Source organism: Platalea leucorodia (genome assembly GCF_965183815.1).
Source record: "Platalea leucorodia genome assembly, chromosome: 4".
Classification (NCBI taxonomy): Eukaryota; Metazoa; Chordata; class Aves; order Pelecaniformes; family Threskiornithidae; genus Platalea; species Platalea leucorodia.
In genome coordinates, this window is record NC_138826.1 from 57,275,756 (window position 1) to 57,295,908 (window position 20,153).

The 20,153-nt window shown below is 38.6% G+C and overlaps 1 protein-coding gene across 1 annotated transcript in view; it reads left to right on the plus strand.

The window, feature by feature from the left end:
• The window catches only part of LMO3 (LIM domain only 3), a gene marked incomplete at both ends in the record, with an annotated part of 55,614 nt that extends 44,618 nt beyond the window's left edge, over positions 1 to 10,996 (plus strand). Inside the window, 2 exons of the mRNA XM_082308927.1 lie at positions 1,722 to 1,847; positions 10,891 to 10,996. Of these exons, the coding sequence (XP_082165053.1) occupies positions 1,722 to 1,847; positions 10,891 to 10,996 (232 nt within the window). The remainder of the gene's footprint in view (positions 1 to 1,721; positions 1,848 to 10,890) is intronic.
• Positions 10,997 to 20,153: the final 9,157 nt, after the last annotated feature.

The following is a 20,153-nucleotide window of genomic DNA, read 5'->3' on the forward strand; positions in this document are numbered from 1 at the left end:
CTAAACTACCATCATCTTCCACATAGATGTGAAGAAAAACAGAGCTGGGCCTTTGGTCCATGGGTTTAGTCTTTTCTAATGCAAAGCCAGCCACAAGTGTGGAAGGCAACTAAGTCTTGTGTCCTTAGAGATGAGGAATGAAAGTCTGAGTGAGATTTAGATAACCTCGGTGAAACCCATGCGTGATGGAGATAGAACTGAAACAGAACGTTTTACAAAGGGAATATTTATAACTTGTTTAAATAATCTATAATTTTAGTAATCAGACTTAACAGAACTGGAGGTTGACTTGAGTCATTCTAACAAGAGCTGATGAGGGTGGCCTTGTCCCAGCACTTCTCCCAGTGATCACGGTAACCAGCATCTCAGACAGGAGAAAAAGGATCGCAACTTTAAAAAAACCAGGCACATATTATGTAGGCAGCACACCTTAAGTAGAAGCAGAAGGTAAAAGGATTTGGAATTCAGTAGGCTTGTTGGTAACCCATGAAATTCAGTAAAATGGAGGGATGTGATTAAAAAACTGCGTTCATTTTTATGTTACCAAACTGAATTTTCTACAGAGCACCTTTGAATTCATTAGTTTAGAACTGCTTTTAATTTGGTGTTTCCCTTGAGAGCCATTATATTTTTCTGCTGTCAGCCTGATGTTGAGGAAAAAAAGAAAACTGGCAGATGTGGCGTTTTCATCTAGTGTGCTTCATAGTTAAAAACAGCATTAACTGCGGTGCACAAGCAGAGCATTACTTTTAATAATCCATCACAACTATTAAGTAGTTTAAATAAACTTAGTTTCAAAGATTGCTGCCATGTAGAGCTAACGTATTTTTTCTTGTTCATTATAATCCTTCTATGTTACAAAAGGATGCATATGTGTGGGGTTTTTTTTTGTAATACACCCACTTGAAAAGTACTGAAAAATCTTTAACAAAGAGAATTTAAAAAAAATTTTATATAGATGTCTGGCGAAAACAGCATTTCATATTGTTCTTACAGTATTTTATACTTCTACTCCTGATGTGACTATATATAGTTTACAGCCTCATTTACTTTAATGTGCTACCTGAATAACATAATCATAGCAATAACTATGGTATAGGGTTGTAAGGTGCATGAACCGCTAATGCTTTCTGACGATTTAAATGACTTGTTCATAAAATGTTCTTTTAATAATAGTGGTAAAGCTTTTAGCACTAGATGTCAAAAATGCGAAGAATATTGGCTTTTTCAAGTGTTATTTCTTTTCTAGCTAAAGTGTGTTTTAATAATAAATAGTGCCAAAAGCCAAGGTTATGTGGCTCTCGTCTGTACGGCAGGATCCAAGCAGAAGACTCTTCCCGCGTATGCAAACAGCTTGACCCCTGTCTGCACAGTTATGTAACATCCCTAATGTGTTTACTATTTCTCTGTTTGGTTTTACAAGATGTTTCTTTTATCAAGAAAGGTCAGTATAACCTGCAGAAAAAAATAACATCACAATAGGTGCAATATTAGTCTGTCACTGCTTCATAAAGCTCTCTCCGGCAAAAAGGACTATGCCTTTGTATTGTAAATTGGGCAGACTTGTACCACCAAAGACCAGCCTTTCCAAAAAGAGGTGTGCTGGGAAGTCAATCAAAGGCCAGGCAACTGCTGGGGGTGGGGGAAGATAAACAAAAAGAAAGTGTGGTTTTCTTTTCAGTCAAGCATCTTCAGGAATATATTTCTTTCTGTATCTCCAGGTTATTTGGCGTTACAGGAAACTGTGCTGCCTGCAGTAAGCTCATACCTGCTTTTGAGATGGTGATGAGAGCAAAGGACAATGTTTATCACCTGGACTGTTTTGCATGTCAACTTTGTAATCAGAGGTAAGAGAATTTCTTGGGTCTGTTCCATAAGCCAAGTGCTAATTCGGCACCGGTGTGGGCATACATTCAAGTGAAGAGGAAACATCTACCACTAGTGGAAACCCAAGATTGAGAGTAAGACCTGGATACTTTTCATGGGACTGATACAGAACATCTTTCATGACCTTGGCCAGAAAACTTTTTGTGCCTCAAATCCCGCATCAATAAAAAAGAATAATGTTACTTCCTCTCCTTCAAAAGGCTGTCTGTCAAGTTTAGTTAGTTAATATTTATAAAGGACTTTGAGATCCTTTTCTGCAGAAGAACATAGCAGTACCATTTGTCATTATTACATTAATTTCACTTTAATTCTTCATTTTTATCATGTGTTTCTTTTAAAGTACATGTTGTTTCTTCCTGTTGCCAGAACTGTAATAATTTAAATTTAAAAGATGTTGTTCCCACCATTTTCTCTGTAGCAGCATTGCACTTCTTATGCCATATTTTTATTTCCATATCCTAACTGTAGGTTGTAAAAATCCCAAAGATTCAAACCTGACACTTTGTTCTGAAGCATCACCCATATGGTACAGTTGCAGAATGAATGTCAAAAGTGGTAAAATTGTAACAACTGAATTTTTCAGAGGCAAATACAGCCGAACTTACAGCAACTACATTCAGAGTGGTGGCCAAATCCTGTCAGAGATTTCACTGAGACCTCTATTTCTAACTCCACAAGAGCTGCTAGCAGCTTTGCTAGTGACTTCTATGAGGTCTAGGAAATGAGAGAACCAATTATGTCCGCTCCTTAATGTACCTATTATGTTTTTTTCAGTTATTACATGACCTTATTTAGAGTTTTATAGCATTCATATTTTTTTTCAGTTTCAGGGGGGAAGAAACATGAGAAGTACATTTCTAGGGAAGTAACAAAAAATTAGGAAGATAATAGTCTAACACGCCAAAGTTAGATACAGCTCTAAATAAGCTTTGCTAACTCACCTTGTCCTACAGTGTATTATTTTGTAACACTGTAGTCATTTAAAAATCAAACCTCCCTAAAGAACCATAAAATGTACAGCTGCTAATAAGTGTAGCACACTACAATTACGCTCTTTAAAAAAAGCCAAATTGACCTTTTTCATCATGTTGCATGGGAAATTAAAATACCAGGCAAGTAATAACCACTGCTTAAACTATATAATAATGCAAGGTAATTATAGGTTCTAATGCTATTTAAAGTCCTATATCAATTTTGTCTTGCCACAGAACTAAGAGGCTGTATTCTGAGTAAGGCAGGCAGAGCCTCCGGTAGTACCCACTTAAGTAAGACACATGCACCCTCCTAGGTTTCGTTTCTTAAACCCTTCACATCCCTGTTTTTTTCAAGCCACGATTCTAGTATCATTATTAAAGTGCCTAATATATTTCTGTTGTTCGCTTCATTTATTACATGCCATAATGGGGCTGCATATCTTTAGTGTTGGTTATGCACAATTAGCACTTAGTTATTGTCTTGTCACTTCAGCCCATACAAGACAAACTTCTTTAATGTAAGAAGTCAGCTAATCTTCATCAGTCAAGCAAAGCAGACAATGTTTGTTACCCTGAGTGCAAAAGATTTTCATCATAGTTAGCACTCTTGGATCTGAGGAAGTGAACTTGCTTTTTCTTCCCCCCTAAAAGTGAAGCTGTTGTGATTATTTTTAATATTCGTCTTTTACCATTACAAGTGTGAACTAATGTACAATTTCACTTTGCGGCTAATATACATCATACTATGCCCTAGGGCCACTGATCCCCCTGGGAAAGTGCTGTTAGGTGCTTCTGAAACAGAGCTTTCCTGGGATATTTAATAATTCTTAGCCTTGTCATTCCTGAGCCTTCAATCTCGTCTCTTATTTGTTTTTTACTTTGCATGTAGTTTGGGCAAAGGGTTGCTGAAATAGTCTTACAGGAGTCTTAGGCTGGGAACAAAAGAACTGATTTACCTGAAATACAGTCTAGTTCATCTAGTCAAAATAGGAAGCAGTTCCAGAAGTTTCAAAGCATTTCAGAAATTCTCAAAAGTGGCCCTAATCCTGATTATATTGCAACAGCTCTCATGGAGCCTAATAAAACAGACTGCCTATAGGGTACCTTTTTTCCTCACAATTTGAGGCTAGTGGCACTCTGAAGAATTAATTTTGTTGTTTTTTGTAATAAATCCTATTTCATGGATGCTCCAACTTAGCTCTTCTGTGGTTCCTATGGCAAAGCATCCCACTGACTACATTCTTTCATTAATAAATAGCTTAAAATCTTTTGGTTTTCATTACTTGTATAACAGTAAAAGATAGAAATGCTAGACACCTGACCCATCACCAGTGTTTTGCTATGAAACTTCTTCCTTTTCTTTTAAACTGAATAATCTTGTCAGTCACCATGCCATTAATAATTCCTGTTGCCCTTCTCAAGATCCTTTTTTTTCCCTCTAGTTAAGCTAATCAAAACCAAACAGCAGATTCTGAGGGAGGATGAATTTATAAGATAGCAGTTTAATTTTCTTTCTTTATTCCATGCTGCCCCTTTGTATGCAAAATAATGTTCTTGAGCTTTTTTAAATCGGCTCTTCCCTTTCACTCCAGCCACTATCCCTAATGTGGTATTTATTTATCGAAGGCAATATTTTTATTTACAAATGCATCAGAGATATCCAAAAATCACCAATGGAGGTAGCAGGGCTCACCAGCTATTGCAAGACATGTATGTTTGACCTTATTCCCCACCTTCACATTCTCTTTCCCCATTAAATTTTAAATCCTTTGGGTCATTCTTTATACTGATACAAGTACAACATAGCTGGAGTACTACCAGAGAGTATATAATGCTCTCTGTTTGGTTCCATATTTCAGATTTTCAGTTATCGTCTACTATTTAGGCTCTTTCCTAACAGAATATGTGCAACGTTCACGAGTAGACTAAAATGTTTCTTCAGTTTGCATTAGTCTTTGCCAACACTGAATTTCTTCTGACGTTTTGTGCCTGGTTGCGCCTTCCAATGCCTTCTGCCTTTCAAGCTAGCTAATAATTATATTAACTCGCATCACACCGATCCTTGGAGCAGCCCGTTCTTCGGGCTTGCTATTGCAATGGCCCTCATATCCCTGCCCTTTAAATAGTTGATCCTGGCCCAGGTGAGAGGGGCCTGCCTGTTTTTGCCTAGTGCTTTTTGTGAAAGATTTGGTGTTTATTCTGCTTTTATGTAAAACTTCACTGTTTGCTTTATTATTTTTGAGTATCTGTAACTCACTATCCAGCTCAAGTCTCAGTGTGGGTGGTAGTTAGCCCCCCTTAATTTCAGGGGACTTCTGTTTTTGGGCCATAAACTCCACCTCTGATGTGCCTGTCCCCTTTTATTGGCCTTCTAAAGGCTAGATTTTCAGAGTCAGAAGAAAAACACATTGTCTCACATACTGTATTCTAGGAAGACAGACTGTAGACAGGACTGCAGACATAGACAGGACTGAAAGAGATCTCCTGAGCCACTGAGCCTAGTCCCCTGGTATCAAATACGCACTGTCTCCTATTTTCCCTTTCATAAAGCTATTCAGCTCTAGGATCTAATTGCTCCAACCAGCCAGTTTTTGACATATTGTCCCCATTTTTTCTTGATACTGATGCTTAAAGCTGTAGGGATTTTGTGAATATTAAGCTCTGCTCCTAGCCTAAAGGTTTTAGCATCCCCTTATCTTTCATGTCTCTGTCCAGCTTACTCCTAATTTGAAGTTTTTCCATCTCCTAAATACCCGCAGAGCTTAGTGACAGTCATCTTAATGGTGTGAGTGCTCCCCTTTCTTCTCTGTAAACATATTAAACTTCTCCTCAGAAGCACTTCACCTCACATTGGCAGTAGCCCCAATACAGTTGATTTCTGCAGAAAATTTAAAGGGAAAAAATGGAAACCACTGGAAAAATAAACTTGTAAACAGACACTGCCTTTCACACTTTGTCAGATTGCATGTGTGTGACTAGGAAAATGGAGTGGAAAATCTTGCGAGTGGGCTCAGCTGTATCTTTGCTTGACACTTTTGACTACAGCGATGATCTCAGTCTGCCTTCGGCTTTCCCACTTTCCGGAGTTTCAGTGTCCTTCCTTTCACTCTGTCGGCTGCTTTAGCAGCTTGTTCCATACTTCTGTGATATTTTCTCTCTGCTGTCTGAAGTCAGCTCAGGGTATGGTTTAAAACCCCCATCTGCTATCACTGAGGGGTGTTTAAATCCACTGTTCTATCCTTCTATCCGAAACAGTCTTTATTTTAATGGGAACTGAACTGGAAATGGTTACATACTCATTCAAATCATTGTCCTGATGTAGCTGTAAACACTTACCTCCAGTATAAACTGTAAAATGCCCACACAATGCTGCCTTTGTTCTCCGTCAAGCTGGGGGGGGGGGGGTGCGGGCAGGGAATGTAATGCCAGGGACATCCTTGTTTCAGACACCAACATTAGATTTTTGCATGAGTGGTCATTCTATAAATTCTGAAGACCTGAATACTGCTTATTTTCATTGAGTGTCTCTATATTTAGAATAAAAATTAATACATTTTCCATACCTGCTTTTAAAAAAATACTAAATGAAAAGCACATCAAGTTGAGGTTTGTCGTTGTAAGTCGAACTAGGATTCTGTGTGTACATATACCACATTGTACTGGTAAAAGTGTGCAAATCCAGGCACAGCTTCCACTTTCCAGCCTTTGACAATAAATGGACATTTTGACAGAACTCTAGAATTAGTAAACCATAGGTGTGGACTGATGAACTGTGATGTAAAAAAGTGGCTTTATTCTCTTAGTGATGCATATAGATTAACATTAATTTGAGTTATACTGGAAACCCAGAGGAGCTTTAAAAAAAAAAAGAGGAAAGGACGAAGTTACATCACTGAGTGCACAAAGCAGAGTGGAAGGGTGTGGGTGGGGTAAGTCTGAGCGGTGGGGTAAGTCTGAGCTTTCTTTATCCTAGAGGAAATCAATTAAATGCTTCCAGATTTTGTTTCTTTCTACAACAACAAAGATCTGACATTACCAGAGGAGGCACTTCACACACAGCCATCTTTGTTCACAGCAACATTTCTCTCGCTTTCTTAAGAAGTTTTCAGTACCTTGACACACGTCCTGTACATCAGAAAAGATGAAAGACAGCAGTGAGATCTCCTTAAATATCTGTTCTGAACAATGAAATAGCTGTTCCTCAAAATGGAAGTTTTATACTTCTTGTGATTAGTCTAGGCACACCTCCTTCCAAACAAGGTGATAACAGAGGTCATTTTGTAATATAAATGGCCTTCCTTTTGCCATTGTAAAACATGACAGGAGTTCTAGGATGTAGGTTAATTATAATGGTCATTCTACTAATGTCACAGTCGTGTCAAAAGTAGTATTATCAATTTATGGTGGTAAGTCCAATCTGGCATGTTAATGCAGCCTATTGTATATTTTTTCCCCGTTCGTCTTGCATGCCTATTAAATAAATTGGGCGAGGGTTTTAGGGAAGGCTGAAGACTACCATCTGCCTGCTAGAAGAGTAATAGTCTTGCCTCATTATATACTCCTAACCCAGTGCCATCTCAATATGCTCCTTGACTCCATTTGATATACGTGCCCAAATTGTGCCCTGATTTACATCCTATGCCAATTCCATGAAAAAAACAGTTGCCAGAGGTGGAAGGCTAGATTTGAATTTACCCTTCCATTTTAAAGCTGAGGCAGGTTTAAATCCTAGACTGTGCAAAACCAATCTGAAGTAGTTGCAAGATTTAGCTCTTTGACTTCAGAAGAGGCTAAATCTGCTTTTGAGAGTCAAATAAGGTTGGAAGTGTGGATGGACAGAATTTGTCATATTTCAGCCATCTAATTGCCTGCTCTCATCGTACTTAGGAGCTAGCATGCCACCTTTAACTGTTTTTCACCTAGTGCTTACCTCTTGTCACCTAATGAGTGCATAATTCACACATTTAATACCCAGGGGCACATGCAAGCCTCACCGTCAGTCTCTGCCAATGTGTTTCGGTCGCTGAACTTGTACAATACAAAAAGAGTTGCAGAATTTGGACCGTAAGTAGCGCAAGTAACAGGTTTCCCCCAAGGCCCAGAGGATCACCCCCCAATGTGCAAACGCAGCCCCAGATGAACCCAGAGGGTGTCTTACCATGCAGACAGACCCCCACCCCACAGGTTATCGCACAGCCAAGCGTGTCTAGACAGGCCACTGGCAGCCTCTCCGCAAGACAGCTGTACACTTGGAAGGTAAATGATTTGCAGAACTGTGTATGTTTAAAGCCACTCATGCATAAAGCTGTCAAATGCCATGTAGACATAGGTAGAGCATTTCTGGCTCGACATATTAACATAGCAAAAGCAAAAGGCATTGACACTTTTTATTGGGAAAGGCATCCTGACTCCCTCGTGTAGCTGGTGTAGTTTAATTCAAACTGTGGCACTTCTCTGAGGGCTGAGAAAATCCTTCAGCCAGGATTTTGATGCATGCAATACTGCAAGAAGTCATATGTGAAAGTATTGCCATGCACGTGAATTGCACTTCAGCTGTGTATTTTTCATTTACTAAATATTTTAAGCAAATTAGTCTGTTAAGTTCTGTATTATGCTGGAACACAAAGGAATACGTAGCTGAATAACATTCCCAGCTCAGAGTTAGTGCTTTCTGCTGGGCAAGCAGAGGTGGTTGTGTCTCCCATTGGTGCCTGACCCATGGGGAGAGCCGCCCTGCTGCGCAATAACCCTCTGATGTGGTGGGCGTTGCTGGCCAGACATCTCCTGCTCAGTCCCCATCAGTAATCCTTGGGCTAACTGTGATGGAGTGACTGGTTTGTCATGATACTTAACTTCCCCTGCTTTAGTCCACATTCATCTGTATGTTCCTTTCACAGAAACTAAGGAGGACTATTTTTTTTTTTTTTTTTTTTAAATGTGACGCCTTTGGGAAAAACACACTTACATATTAGCACTAGTTAAGACTCCTTTACCTAATCTGGTAGCATTGTTGTCAATGGACAAGAATACAAAGGATGGAAACTAGAGAAACCACCAAAGAACTTGTTTGCTTCAAGGATTCTGCATTTCAACACACCTATTCAAAATCCTTTTGTATTGTTAGTAGCCTCATATAGCAGGATTGGGGCGGGAAGGATAGCAGGAACCTGTAAATTCTATAAAAGAGTCTTGACCATAAATAACTTAAAGATTTCGGGATCATTCCATAATCTCTATTTTCAATCATCATCAGCAGCAGGCAGTAATCCTACAGAAAAAAAAGTCCACAAATAAACAAACCAATTTTCCTTTAAGAGCAAAGCTAATTCTTTTCAATCCACTTTTTTATTACACTATTTTCCCTCTATCTATTTAGCTAGCATAAGGATAAATTTCCAAAGCTACCCAGTTGGAAAATAAATGGGTTCACTCTTTGTCTAGCATTCCAATCTTCACAAATGTAAATCAGTCCAACTGCTACTCATTTAAACCTCCAACTTCACAAAACATTAAAGGACTGCTTTCAATACACAATTTAATCTGTGACAATTCACCCAAGATTTCTGCTTGAACATCATTAGAAATTGACTATCTGATAAAGAGAGACCACTATCAGAGGTCAGGCGGGTCAGCCTGTGTCATTTACGTAGTTTTACCGGGTCAACTACAGCAGGCACCACTATTTGAAGGTTAAATTGTTACAATTAAATACATATACAGCTATCCCCATAGCTACTCCGTTGTTAAATCTACCGTAAACAACACAAGCATTTATATCTGACCCTAACTGTGTCCAAGATGTCACCATTTGGAAATTATACAAAAAAGGACATTATAATCCGTTACACATTAAACAATACTTTATGTAGTGAGATCCATAATTAGCTGGTAGAAACTGGTTTCATTTATTCACATCAGTGTTAAGGGGTTCATTTAGGTTACTTTCTTTCATTTTAATTGGAATAATGTGAGCAGTGCCTCCCGATATATTTTATAGCTGGAGAGTTCACTATAAACAAAGGCACGTAACCCTGCCAAGGCAGTCACTAGGGAAACTCTTTTTCTATGCATTGGCCCTATTCACTTGCTCCCTAAGTACCTTCAAGAAGATTGGCTTTGTCGGGAGGGAAGGGTTGAGGGGGTGTCAGTGAAGAGCCTTCTTATATTCAAGCGTACTGCTTAGCTGGGAAATCCTACTTTACTCGGAGTTTGAAGCCAGCCAGCCAGAAGCGTTACCGTTACGCGATTTTCCTTCTCATCAGAGAAAATCAAATGAAATATCTCAGTAGCGTTTTGTAGCAATCAGATCATTCTGATGCACATAATAGTATAACAAGGTAGGTATACGGATACCACGAGAGAGAGTAGTTAGTTGAGTAACTAAATTTATAATCAGCTCCTACAGGAAAAGGAAAAAAAATAGGTTTCTCTGCATACCTGCCTGTGTGTCTCTAGTTCACACCACAATATACATAAAGTTGCGTGTGTGCTAGAAAAGATTCTCAGAACCACTGGCTTAAATAAATTCTAGTAAAATATCCAACTGGAATATAACAAGAAATTCTTACCGGTACGCCTGCACAAGACAAATGTAATGTATCTCAGATGAGCTTCCTACTGCACGCCAATACTTCGTTTTCCTTCTGATTTGCGTGAAAGCAGGACATTTACTTTTCACTCAACTCAGTAGCCTGGGATATTTGTTCTGTTTTACCTGTGTGTTAGTGACCTGATCCAAGACTCCCACAGTCTTCGGTGGGCTTTGAATGAAGTCTTTGGCTGGGGAAGCAAAAGTTGTTGCGTGCACTAGATTTTGTTGAAAGCACAGGATTAATTCTGGTACCAGAGCAATTCCTCCGCTGGGCTTTCACATCCGTGCGCGCGCGCTGCGACAGAGAGCAGAGGTGCGAACCATGCGGTCAGTACAACAAAATCACGAACGCTTGTTGTACAGTCCTTACGTGTAAGATCATATCACATCATTCATCCTGAAACTACCTTTTTTTTCCCTTTATTGTTGTAATTTCAGATTTTGCGTTGGAGACAAATTTTTCCTGAAGAACAACATGATTCTGTGCCAGACAGACTATGAGGAGGGTTTAATGAAAGAAGGTTATGCACCCCAGGTTCGCTGATCTGATGCCACATCATTAAGAATACAAAGCACTATGTTCTTTTATCTTTTTTGCTCAACGTGTATATAAGAAATGACACAGGAACCTACTGAATAGCATAGATATAGGGAGACAGAACGATTGCGTGAAATAAAAGGCGGACTGCATCTGTATGTAGTGAAAATTGCTCCAGTTCAGAGTTGAATGTTAATTAAAAAGGTACTGTACATACAGCTGGATTCTTTTTGCTTGCTCTTGGGGTTTTTGGTTTGTTTGGTTTTTTTTGTTTCTTTTTGTGTCATTTGGCATGAGATGTTTATTTTGGACTATTGTATATAATGTATTGTAATATTTGAAGCACAAATGTAATACAGTTTTATTGTGTTACCATTTGTGTTCCTGTTTGCTTCTTTGTATTGTTGCATTTAGTACAATCAGTGTCTAAACTTACTGTATATTTATGCTTTCTGTATCTACCAGCTATTTTAAATGAGCTGTATCTTTCTAGTAAAAAGCATTAAAGAGCAAATCCCAACCATTATGCTACACTTAGAGCTTAAGAATACTGTTTACATTAAAACTGTTTAGAAAACTAGTAACTCTAGCAGCACCTGCTGCTAATGATGCTATGGTTAAGGGTCTATCAGCACTTCTGTTATAAGCCTCTATTTTTCAGGGGTTAAGCATCTGCTGTTTAATTGCATAGATTTTCCTGAAAGAGCACTTTTATTTTACTACAAAATTTTGAAAAGCAAATCTGACCGGTTTGGGATATATTATAAAAGGTGCAAAAGTTAATGATTTTGGGTGCTGCTTTTGTACCCCTTAGGCATTCAAAATGCCTGGATTTGATTTTTAATTTAGCTGGAAATTAAGCCCTAATGCGAACCAGTGCCTCTGGGTATCTTATTTTATATATATATATATAAAAAATATATGTTATTTTTCTGAAATCATTTAATTTGGGGGGGGAGGAAAGGGAGAGGACTTTGGTTTATATACGTTTTAAAAATTTCTTAAAATTTGAGGGGTCTCTCTCTCTCTCTTTCTCTCACTTTCCTTTTTCTTTTTTTTTTAAATCAGGGCTTAACCCTAAAGTTTTCTGGGGCTGTGTCCTCAGCAAACCCTGGAAAAAAGTGAAAGTAGAAGGCACTGTAAACAGCCCCCTCTGAGGGTCTATTTACTTTAAGGAAATGACCCCGAGCTGACACCAGGAGAGTGACTGGTTACTAATTACCCACCTCAGTGAATGCTGAAGGTGATTTAAATGCTGCTGTGGATGGGACAAAACTTTGAAATACCAATACAGAAAGTGAGAACTACCACACTCAACTGCACAGGTACTTTGCTGTCCATGCCAACATCCTACAGGTTTGTCCCATCAATACTGGCAATTAAAATCCTTTTGACAGAGGTGGAGTCACTGCTGACAGCTACTGTTGGTAATCAGTCCATTTTCTAGGAGAGGTGGACCTCTGTTTTTAAAGCCATGAAGCTATTGCATCAGCAGGATGTCCCTAAGTGCTCATGCCCCTGACAGAGTTTACAGGTGTTTGGCAAAGGAAAGCAGGATGAATGTTTATAAAGTTGTTAAAAGCATATTTCGTTCTTTTCTCTTTGCCACTGTAATCTAGCTCACCAGGAAAACAGCCTGCATTTAAAAGAACATTAAGAAAAAAAAAAAAAAGAAAAAAAAAAAGAAAGAAAGAAACGAAACCCACTATACCCTATGTTGCTGTGAAGCTGAGCTCTTGTTTTTCCTTAGACTCAGAACCCCTCACCTCTGCTCAAGTTGAGTGCTGTCCTTCCCTGCTCGTCCTGTCCTGTTGCGCAGTTTCAACATGTTTTTCCTGGCCATAGGGAAAGAAACTTTGTAATCCAGTAGGGTAATTCCTCTAGGGTATGGTTTGGAGTACACTGCACAGTGGCTTGACTTAGAAATGGATCTTTAGTTCTAATACCTATTGTTACATGCGGTTTTGTTTCTGGCTGTGAACGCTTTTAAAAATAAGCATGGCTCACAAAACTTGATTTTGACTCATACAGGACCAGTAAGAAATGCAACGACTCCTCAGGCTGTTCTTGTTAATTAGAAGAAATAGCTCCACATGTTTTTTCAAATGAAATTTAGCCCTATTTTGTGGACTATCTTCCTTCTTAACCTTGGGCACAAGTGTCTCATCCACTCCTTTCCACAGTCCCTTAATGTCTTTGGGATAACGAAGCAGTTGATGTCAGAGGTACTATTAGGCTCTTCCAGATCTACTTCAAGTGCAATAAACAAGTCGTCCTTTCCATGAAGGTGAGGATGGCCAGAAAGGGAAGAATCATATTATCTTATTTTGATTCCAACTTCAATTTTCTCCTCCAACCTCTGTTGTGTCTTTCAGTTAGAAGCCAGAAAGATCTCTCTTCTGCTTTCCACTAGTAGACTACAGACTGGATAGCAATCCCTGGTTCAGAAATAGGGCTGGGGAACAGGAAAGAAGGGACCTTGGTTCTGTCTTTGACTTGCTGTAAGCTTGGGCAAGTCACTCAACTTCTCTGTGCCTCAGTTGCCCCTCTCTGCCAAATGGGGCTAATGCATACACTGCTTTTGTAAAGCATTTTTGGCTCTTCAGAAAACCAAGAGCTACGCATGCAAATGTTACTAGTAGCATTAGGACATTCTGGGAGAAGCAGAGCATTCGTATGTGCAGTAGGTAACCACAGATCTGAGGCAGGAGAGCACCAAAACCAACGAAGCCTGTTGAAGGCTTTGTTGGGGATGAAGGCAACTACACACTAATAGTGCTGGAAATGCTAAAGGGCTCTCTCATTACCACAAAGTGCCACTGCTTGGCTCTCTATGGGGTAAATGAAGAGAGTGGAATGGGAAAATAGTGGCTTATTGTTACATGCCATGTTACTCATATGTGCACGTGTGTGTTTTGTGACATATGCTCAAAATGGGGAAGAGGAGGGTGGTCCTGCTATGGAGAAAAAAACAGTCTCACCATTCTATCAACCTTAATTGATGTAAGGCTAAAGAAACCTTGATATGCTTGTTTGAAGTGCTGAAATGGTATGGCATTGCTTTGAGCACTTTAAGCTCATATATCTTATTCACATACATATCCAAAATTTGTATGTAGAGGATACAGTATAAACTTAGATTTGACATAGGTCAAAGATCGATTGCACGTTTTCTTGTATGTCAAACTTCCATCTTGCCTGGCTGTTAAAATAATAACTGGGAGTTGACATATTTAATGGAAACATTTACAACTCCAATAAAGTATAATATCATAAGACAATATTGAAGAGAGATTATCTGCCAGGCCCTTTTATTGATCTTTTTGACAGAGGCCTAGACCATTCCTTTGGGTTGCTTTTAGTTATCTACTTTAGGTTTCCTTCTCCATCACTGTGCGTGTCAACAAGCTCTGTCTGCGTACAGCAAAACGTTCTCCTAGTGACCATTGCTCAGTGTATGCTCATTTGCCAGGCAGGAATGCTTCCACTTGTATCTCTAATCTTCAGGGTATTTTATCTCCATCTGTACAAATCTCTACATATAGCCAGACAAAAATAATAATAACAATAATTTAAAAAATCTATTATTCTTGGGTTGCAGTTTTTTAAGCCACGTGGAAAAAGTACAAATTATCAAACCTTGATTTTCAACTGTAGAAAGCTCCTCTGCCGACCATAACCTGCCGTGTCTGTTATCTGCTGTGACTGGTGATGAATCAAGACAGCCTGGATTCTGCAGAAGCAGTGACCAGGGCTAAAGTTGATCTGTTTCATAATTGTATTTTTATCTTGCTTAACATATTTTCTGGGTTGGTTTTTTTAAGCACATCTTGCCTCTTCCTACCCTCCCAAAATGCTCAAATTTATGCTCATGTAATGTAAATAAAGAAAAATCATCCAGCAACCCCTCAAATGTTCCTAATTGCCTACGTATAAAATGACTTGAGGAAAATAGATTGAAAAGTGGTCAGTGAGAAGGGAGACTATGGGGAAAAGAAACAAACAAACAGGGACTGTGGTAAGGTTTCGCCTGTACAGACAAAGTACTTTAAAGGCTTTTTTCAACATAATATACAGCAGCTTCTTATAATTTTCTCAGCAGTAGGTAGTTTACAGTCATCTGTACCTAGAACAAATCTTGTCAAAAATGAAGGTCTGTAGTGATTGCTGGGTATAATTTTATACATTTAGCTGATTCTTCTGAAAGCTTCCACTGTGCTGCTGTTGTCAGACTAAATTATCAATTTAGCCATTTGTTGTTTAATGAATAAAAAACTCCTATGGCATTGGAGATGTTGTGGTTTCAATAAAGCAAAAGCTTTAACAACTCAAACTACAGAAAGCAAAGTGTGTACTGTATATAAGAACACTGTTTTTATTCTTTTAAATACCACTTTAGATAAAAAAAGCCAATTACATATTCACTTAATACATTTCTCCTACTTCAGTCCAATGATGCAGACCAAATCTGTTTACTGTTCACTGCAGTACCTTGCAAAAGGAAACCAAAATACAATATGTGCAAGGTAATAGGCCATTAGCACAAACATGTTCCTAGTAAAAATCTTTTGTGTAGGCACCCTTTCTAGAAGCTGCCAATTGTGGGTGATAGAAGTATTATAAAGGAACTGATTTTAATACTATTTAAGGCATTAAAAGCTGAAGAGTATCTGTTGAAAGCCTTAAAGTAAGGGTTGCATGTATCTAATACCTTTTAAAATGCCCTTCTGCTGATTTATATTCATCCTGAACCTGCTAATAATGAGTATACATAAGCAAATACCATCTTCCACCTATTCAGCATGTCATTGGTATGAAAGCCCCAGAAAATATCTCACGTAATCAGTGTGTTCAGAGAGTTATCTAGCACAAATTACTCATTAACTCAATAGCACATAATAAAAAAGAACATCAATTAATTAATGAGTCACCCTCAGATCACTTTGATTACAACACAGCTCTGTTGAAACAGCAGTTATAAATGGAGCTGCCTCTCTTTATTCATTGTTTGCAATTGGCCCATTATTTTGCAGAGACCAGTGTCATATTTAACACATGCCTGCAGGTAATTGTGTGATTAGTTTCATAAATGAAGATGCAGAGGGAGAACGCGGAGTGTCTTGCTCTGCAGTCAAGTCTGAAGATGCAGGAATCCACCGTACCTCCTGCAACCTGCCGTGCCAGCAGACCTCTGCAGCGCCCACAAGGCCAGCCTGCCTCTGGACTGCAAGGTCTTAGTGACAGGACAACACTCAGAACTAGTCATACTGACCTCTACTTTTATCCAAAGATCTCAAAGCCCTGGGCAAACGCCCTGGGCCTCCCAACAGGCCACGTTGCTGGTATTTCACGGAGAAGAATACAGAGGCAGAGAGATTAAGTGGGCTGCCCAAGACCATGCAGCAAGTCTGCGTTCCTCAAACCCCACTATTAGCATGACCTGTAAGACCTCACACAAACGCCCCATCCTTGGCCTTGCCAAGACAGGCTCCAGTGCTACGCTTGGAGCAACACATGCAAACGCCTCCTCAATGCTCAGGGATGGACCGAGGAGCAAGGAGGGGTTGAACATCCAAAGCTTTACTGTGGTGAACTGAGTTTGGTGAATATGAGCTAGGGAGGCGAGTGAGGAGGGCTGGTTGGTTTGGGTTTTTTTTAAAGTTTTATAGAGGAAAGATGAATAAAAGAACACAAAGTCACCACCTAAAGTTCCTAAACTATCTTGGTTAAATGCCATTCCAATAAGCTTATAGTGTAATTATAACAGTTCCCTTAGGTAAGTAAGAAACATCTGTTAGTAACACATAGCAGGTGTTAGCAATTACACATACTGATTTTTTTAAAGTGTTTTTAATTAAAAAGAATTCTGTTTTCTGAAAAGGAAAGCACGGTAAGTCCAAACAAGCTTTTGTTTGTGTGGCTCTAGATCATGTAATATGCAAAACGATAAAGGTAAAATCAACTTAAATTAGCACGGGTTTGCACATTTGACTCCAGATTATTGCAATCAAAACCAAATTGGGATTCACTGCATTATTGTAAAGCACGTAACATTAGTATTCTAAGCAAAGTCTCATCTAATGTATGAAATCCATACAGTTCATGTAATCACTGAATACATCTAAAAGTAGAGCGTTTGAACCTCGGAAGATTGCTATACTTAGGCAAAATATGATAGGTATTGTAAGAAAGGAGCAAATTGCAACAAATGCTGTCTAATAGTTTCTTCACATTCCTTTTGTCCCACTACTGGGAAACAGTTTCTAAATTATGTTAGAGCAAAATCAAACTATGTTGTCAAATTACTTTGAAAAACTAGCCAAGAGCAATTTACATCTAGCAATGTGGTATGCTGTGTCATTGAGAAATAACAAGAAACAGCCACATTGGAAGGCCAACTATTTAGAGGTGTTTTTGATCCAAATTAAAAGATAATGAGATGACAAATTTGTTTCCCTGTCCTGACGCTCTCTCTCCATTTAGATGCCAAGATGAGATCAGGCATATCAGGATTTAAATCTCGCCATAAACTTTGACTTTCCTTTTATATAAAATACATAAGCAAACTAGTTGTCAAGGAAAAGAGAAAAAAGCACCAACATTAGTACAGTCTATGGATTTGTCTTTGTATCCCGCTGGGATCCAGGTTGTGCTGGTTTGGCATATACGAGTCTGTGGTTCCTTTCACAAAAGTATCTTTAAACTCCAATGCAGAAAAGTAGTCTTTCTACCTACAGTCTACAGCAATATAAATGAGATTATTTTTCTTTATATTCTTCCCAACAGTGTGGTTTTTATGAGGAGACACATATATAAAATAAGGGGTATGAAAAACCCTATCAGTAGACTGTTACATCAAAGAAAAAAATGCGTACGTATTTTCTTCATCTAACTGAATGCACAGATCTGGAAAGAAAGACCAGATTTTTAACATTTTTCTGCTTTCAGGAAACGTGTTTTTTATCCTATGTTATCCATAAGTATTTCTAAGCACCTTTATCTCTTATTCAAAATAGATAATGTTTGTTTAAGTCTTTCTTTATATCAAGGTCATTAAAAGTTCTATCAATCATCAGTTGCATCCAACCAATACACTGCTAGTATTGTAACCAGCTTTCTGGATGAACAGAACAAGAAAAAATAATACAGACCTTTTAACTCTTTCAGTTACATTAGTAAGAACTTTTAGGTACTTACTACGTAACTAGTAGTCATTCATGATTGCAGTATAATATCCAAGTATCCAAATCAGATGCCACACAGTTAACCAAACATATGAGCTGTGAACAATAATCATGTAGCAATAGCTATAAAACTATTTTGACATTTTTTGTTGAAGTTGAAGCAGAGCATTTCAGTACTCATTGTAAAAAAATGCCTTTCTGGAGTACAGTAGCCTTGTCACAATGAGTGCATATTAATTAAAAAAAAAAATGCAAGATAAATGCCTAACAAATGTCTTTAATTTAGAATTACAGCCTTACATTTGTTCCTACAGTCTCTCAATCATCATGTAAGTGATAAAATATCACCGCTAAGACTATAGCAATAAGGAAAATTTCTGCATTGGCCTCTCATCCCAGTTTATTTTGGGAGCATAATAATAGACCTTTTCACTCTCTTCCCCTCAAAGTCCTCTTAAAAAAAGGGAATCACCTTTGCAGTGTTCTGTATGGCCAGCTGGAAGATCTACCTGGAGGTAAGGTTCCCAGGCTAGGAAGCTCAAGTGGAGATGGGGATGTAAGCTTGTGAAACAAGCAGGATACAAGACACAAATCTCTCTTCGAAGTCAAGCTTAGTACCATCATCTGCTCACTAAGGGCACATGTTAACCCCGGAGCCAGGAACCTGAGGGTTAGACATTGTGGTATCAGCAGCGCCCACCTGGATCCCCCAGTGTGGACTTTCTCTATATCTTTCTGTCCATTTAGTAAATAGCGCTCAGGCCCTTGTTACATCTTCGAAGTGGTATGAAGACAAATACATTAGTGATTTTGAGATGCTAAAATAGTGATAAAGAGGGCCACAAGTTAACTAAACAGGACAGAGCATTGAAAACTTTCCACAGACAAGAGTAGCAGGACTGTGACAAGGCAATGTAGTCCAAGTGATAAAAGAGACCTCTTGCATGTTGCCTACTATCAGCTTAAACCTCCTGGCATATATTCTCCCATTTATCCAAAGTCCTTCTAACCTACAAGTTACTTAATTTAGCAGTATGATGTCACAGTGTCACGAGCTATTGATATTTTCAACAACCTGAAAATCCCTTTAAACAATCTGCAAATTTCTGATGAACATCCCACATGTCCATACACCTTTCCTTCTTTAATTGGGGGTACCTGATCTTGGAGTCTGAAAGTCATCTGGAAGCAGCTCTGTGTAATTGAAGTCATACTATATAGGATCATGTTGCTGGCATTTACTGGGAAAGTGAAGCCACACAGAACTATCATAAAATTTCAGGGTTGCAGTCACCCTTGTCTCATCATGTAGTATTGTAATAGGAAGTTTATAGAGAGGTTGGATTTTTAAGGACAGGCTGGGTATTAATTTGTTCCAAAGTTTTTATTGTGCTAATGAACTGTAACAGCTCTAATCTATTTTTAGATGGTGGCATTTCAAGTCTCTCTGCTCCTCAGTTCAAAATCCATAATGTGGAGATAATATACCACTTTTCTACCTCACAGGATCCTTGAGGGTTGTAATTGTGGGATTCTGCAACAGAGCCAGCTAAGCACATAAAATACCTAAGTAAGGAGAACACCAATATATACAAATTCTAGCTTAGGAATCCTCTGAAACACTAATTGCTGGATACTAGAGAAGTACTGTGAAAAGGATTGCTCTGCCTTTACTTTTTCTTATCACCGTTCCAAACCACCTTTTAATAGTCCATGTCAAAGACAGGCACTTGGCTAGATGAAAACTTTGGTCTGACCCAGAATGGCCATCTTATATTATATTCTTCCCTGAGGTACTACAAGGACTAATACAGTGCAAAAGAATGAGAGGCAAGGAAAACAATTACAATCTATACAATTTATTTTCACATTCCCAATTATTCTTCTACAAAGTGTATGCCAATTATCCCTGCCTGCTTCTCAAGCCGTTATTAACTGGTTGATCACACAAAGCAGAAGCAGATGAGATGTGATCTGAA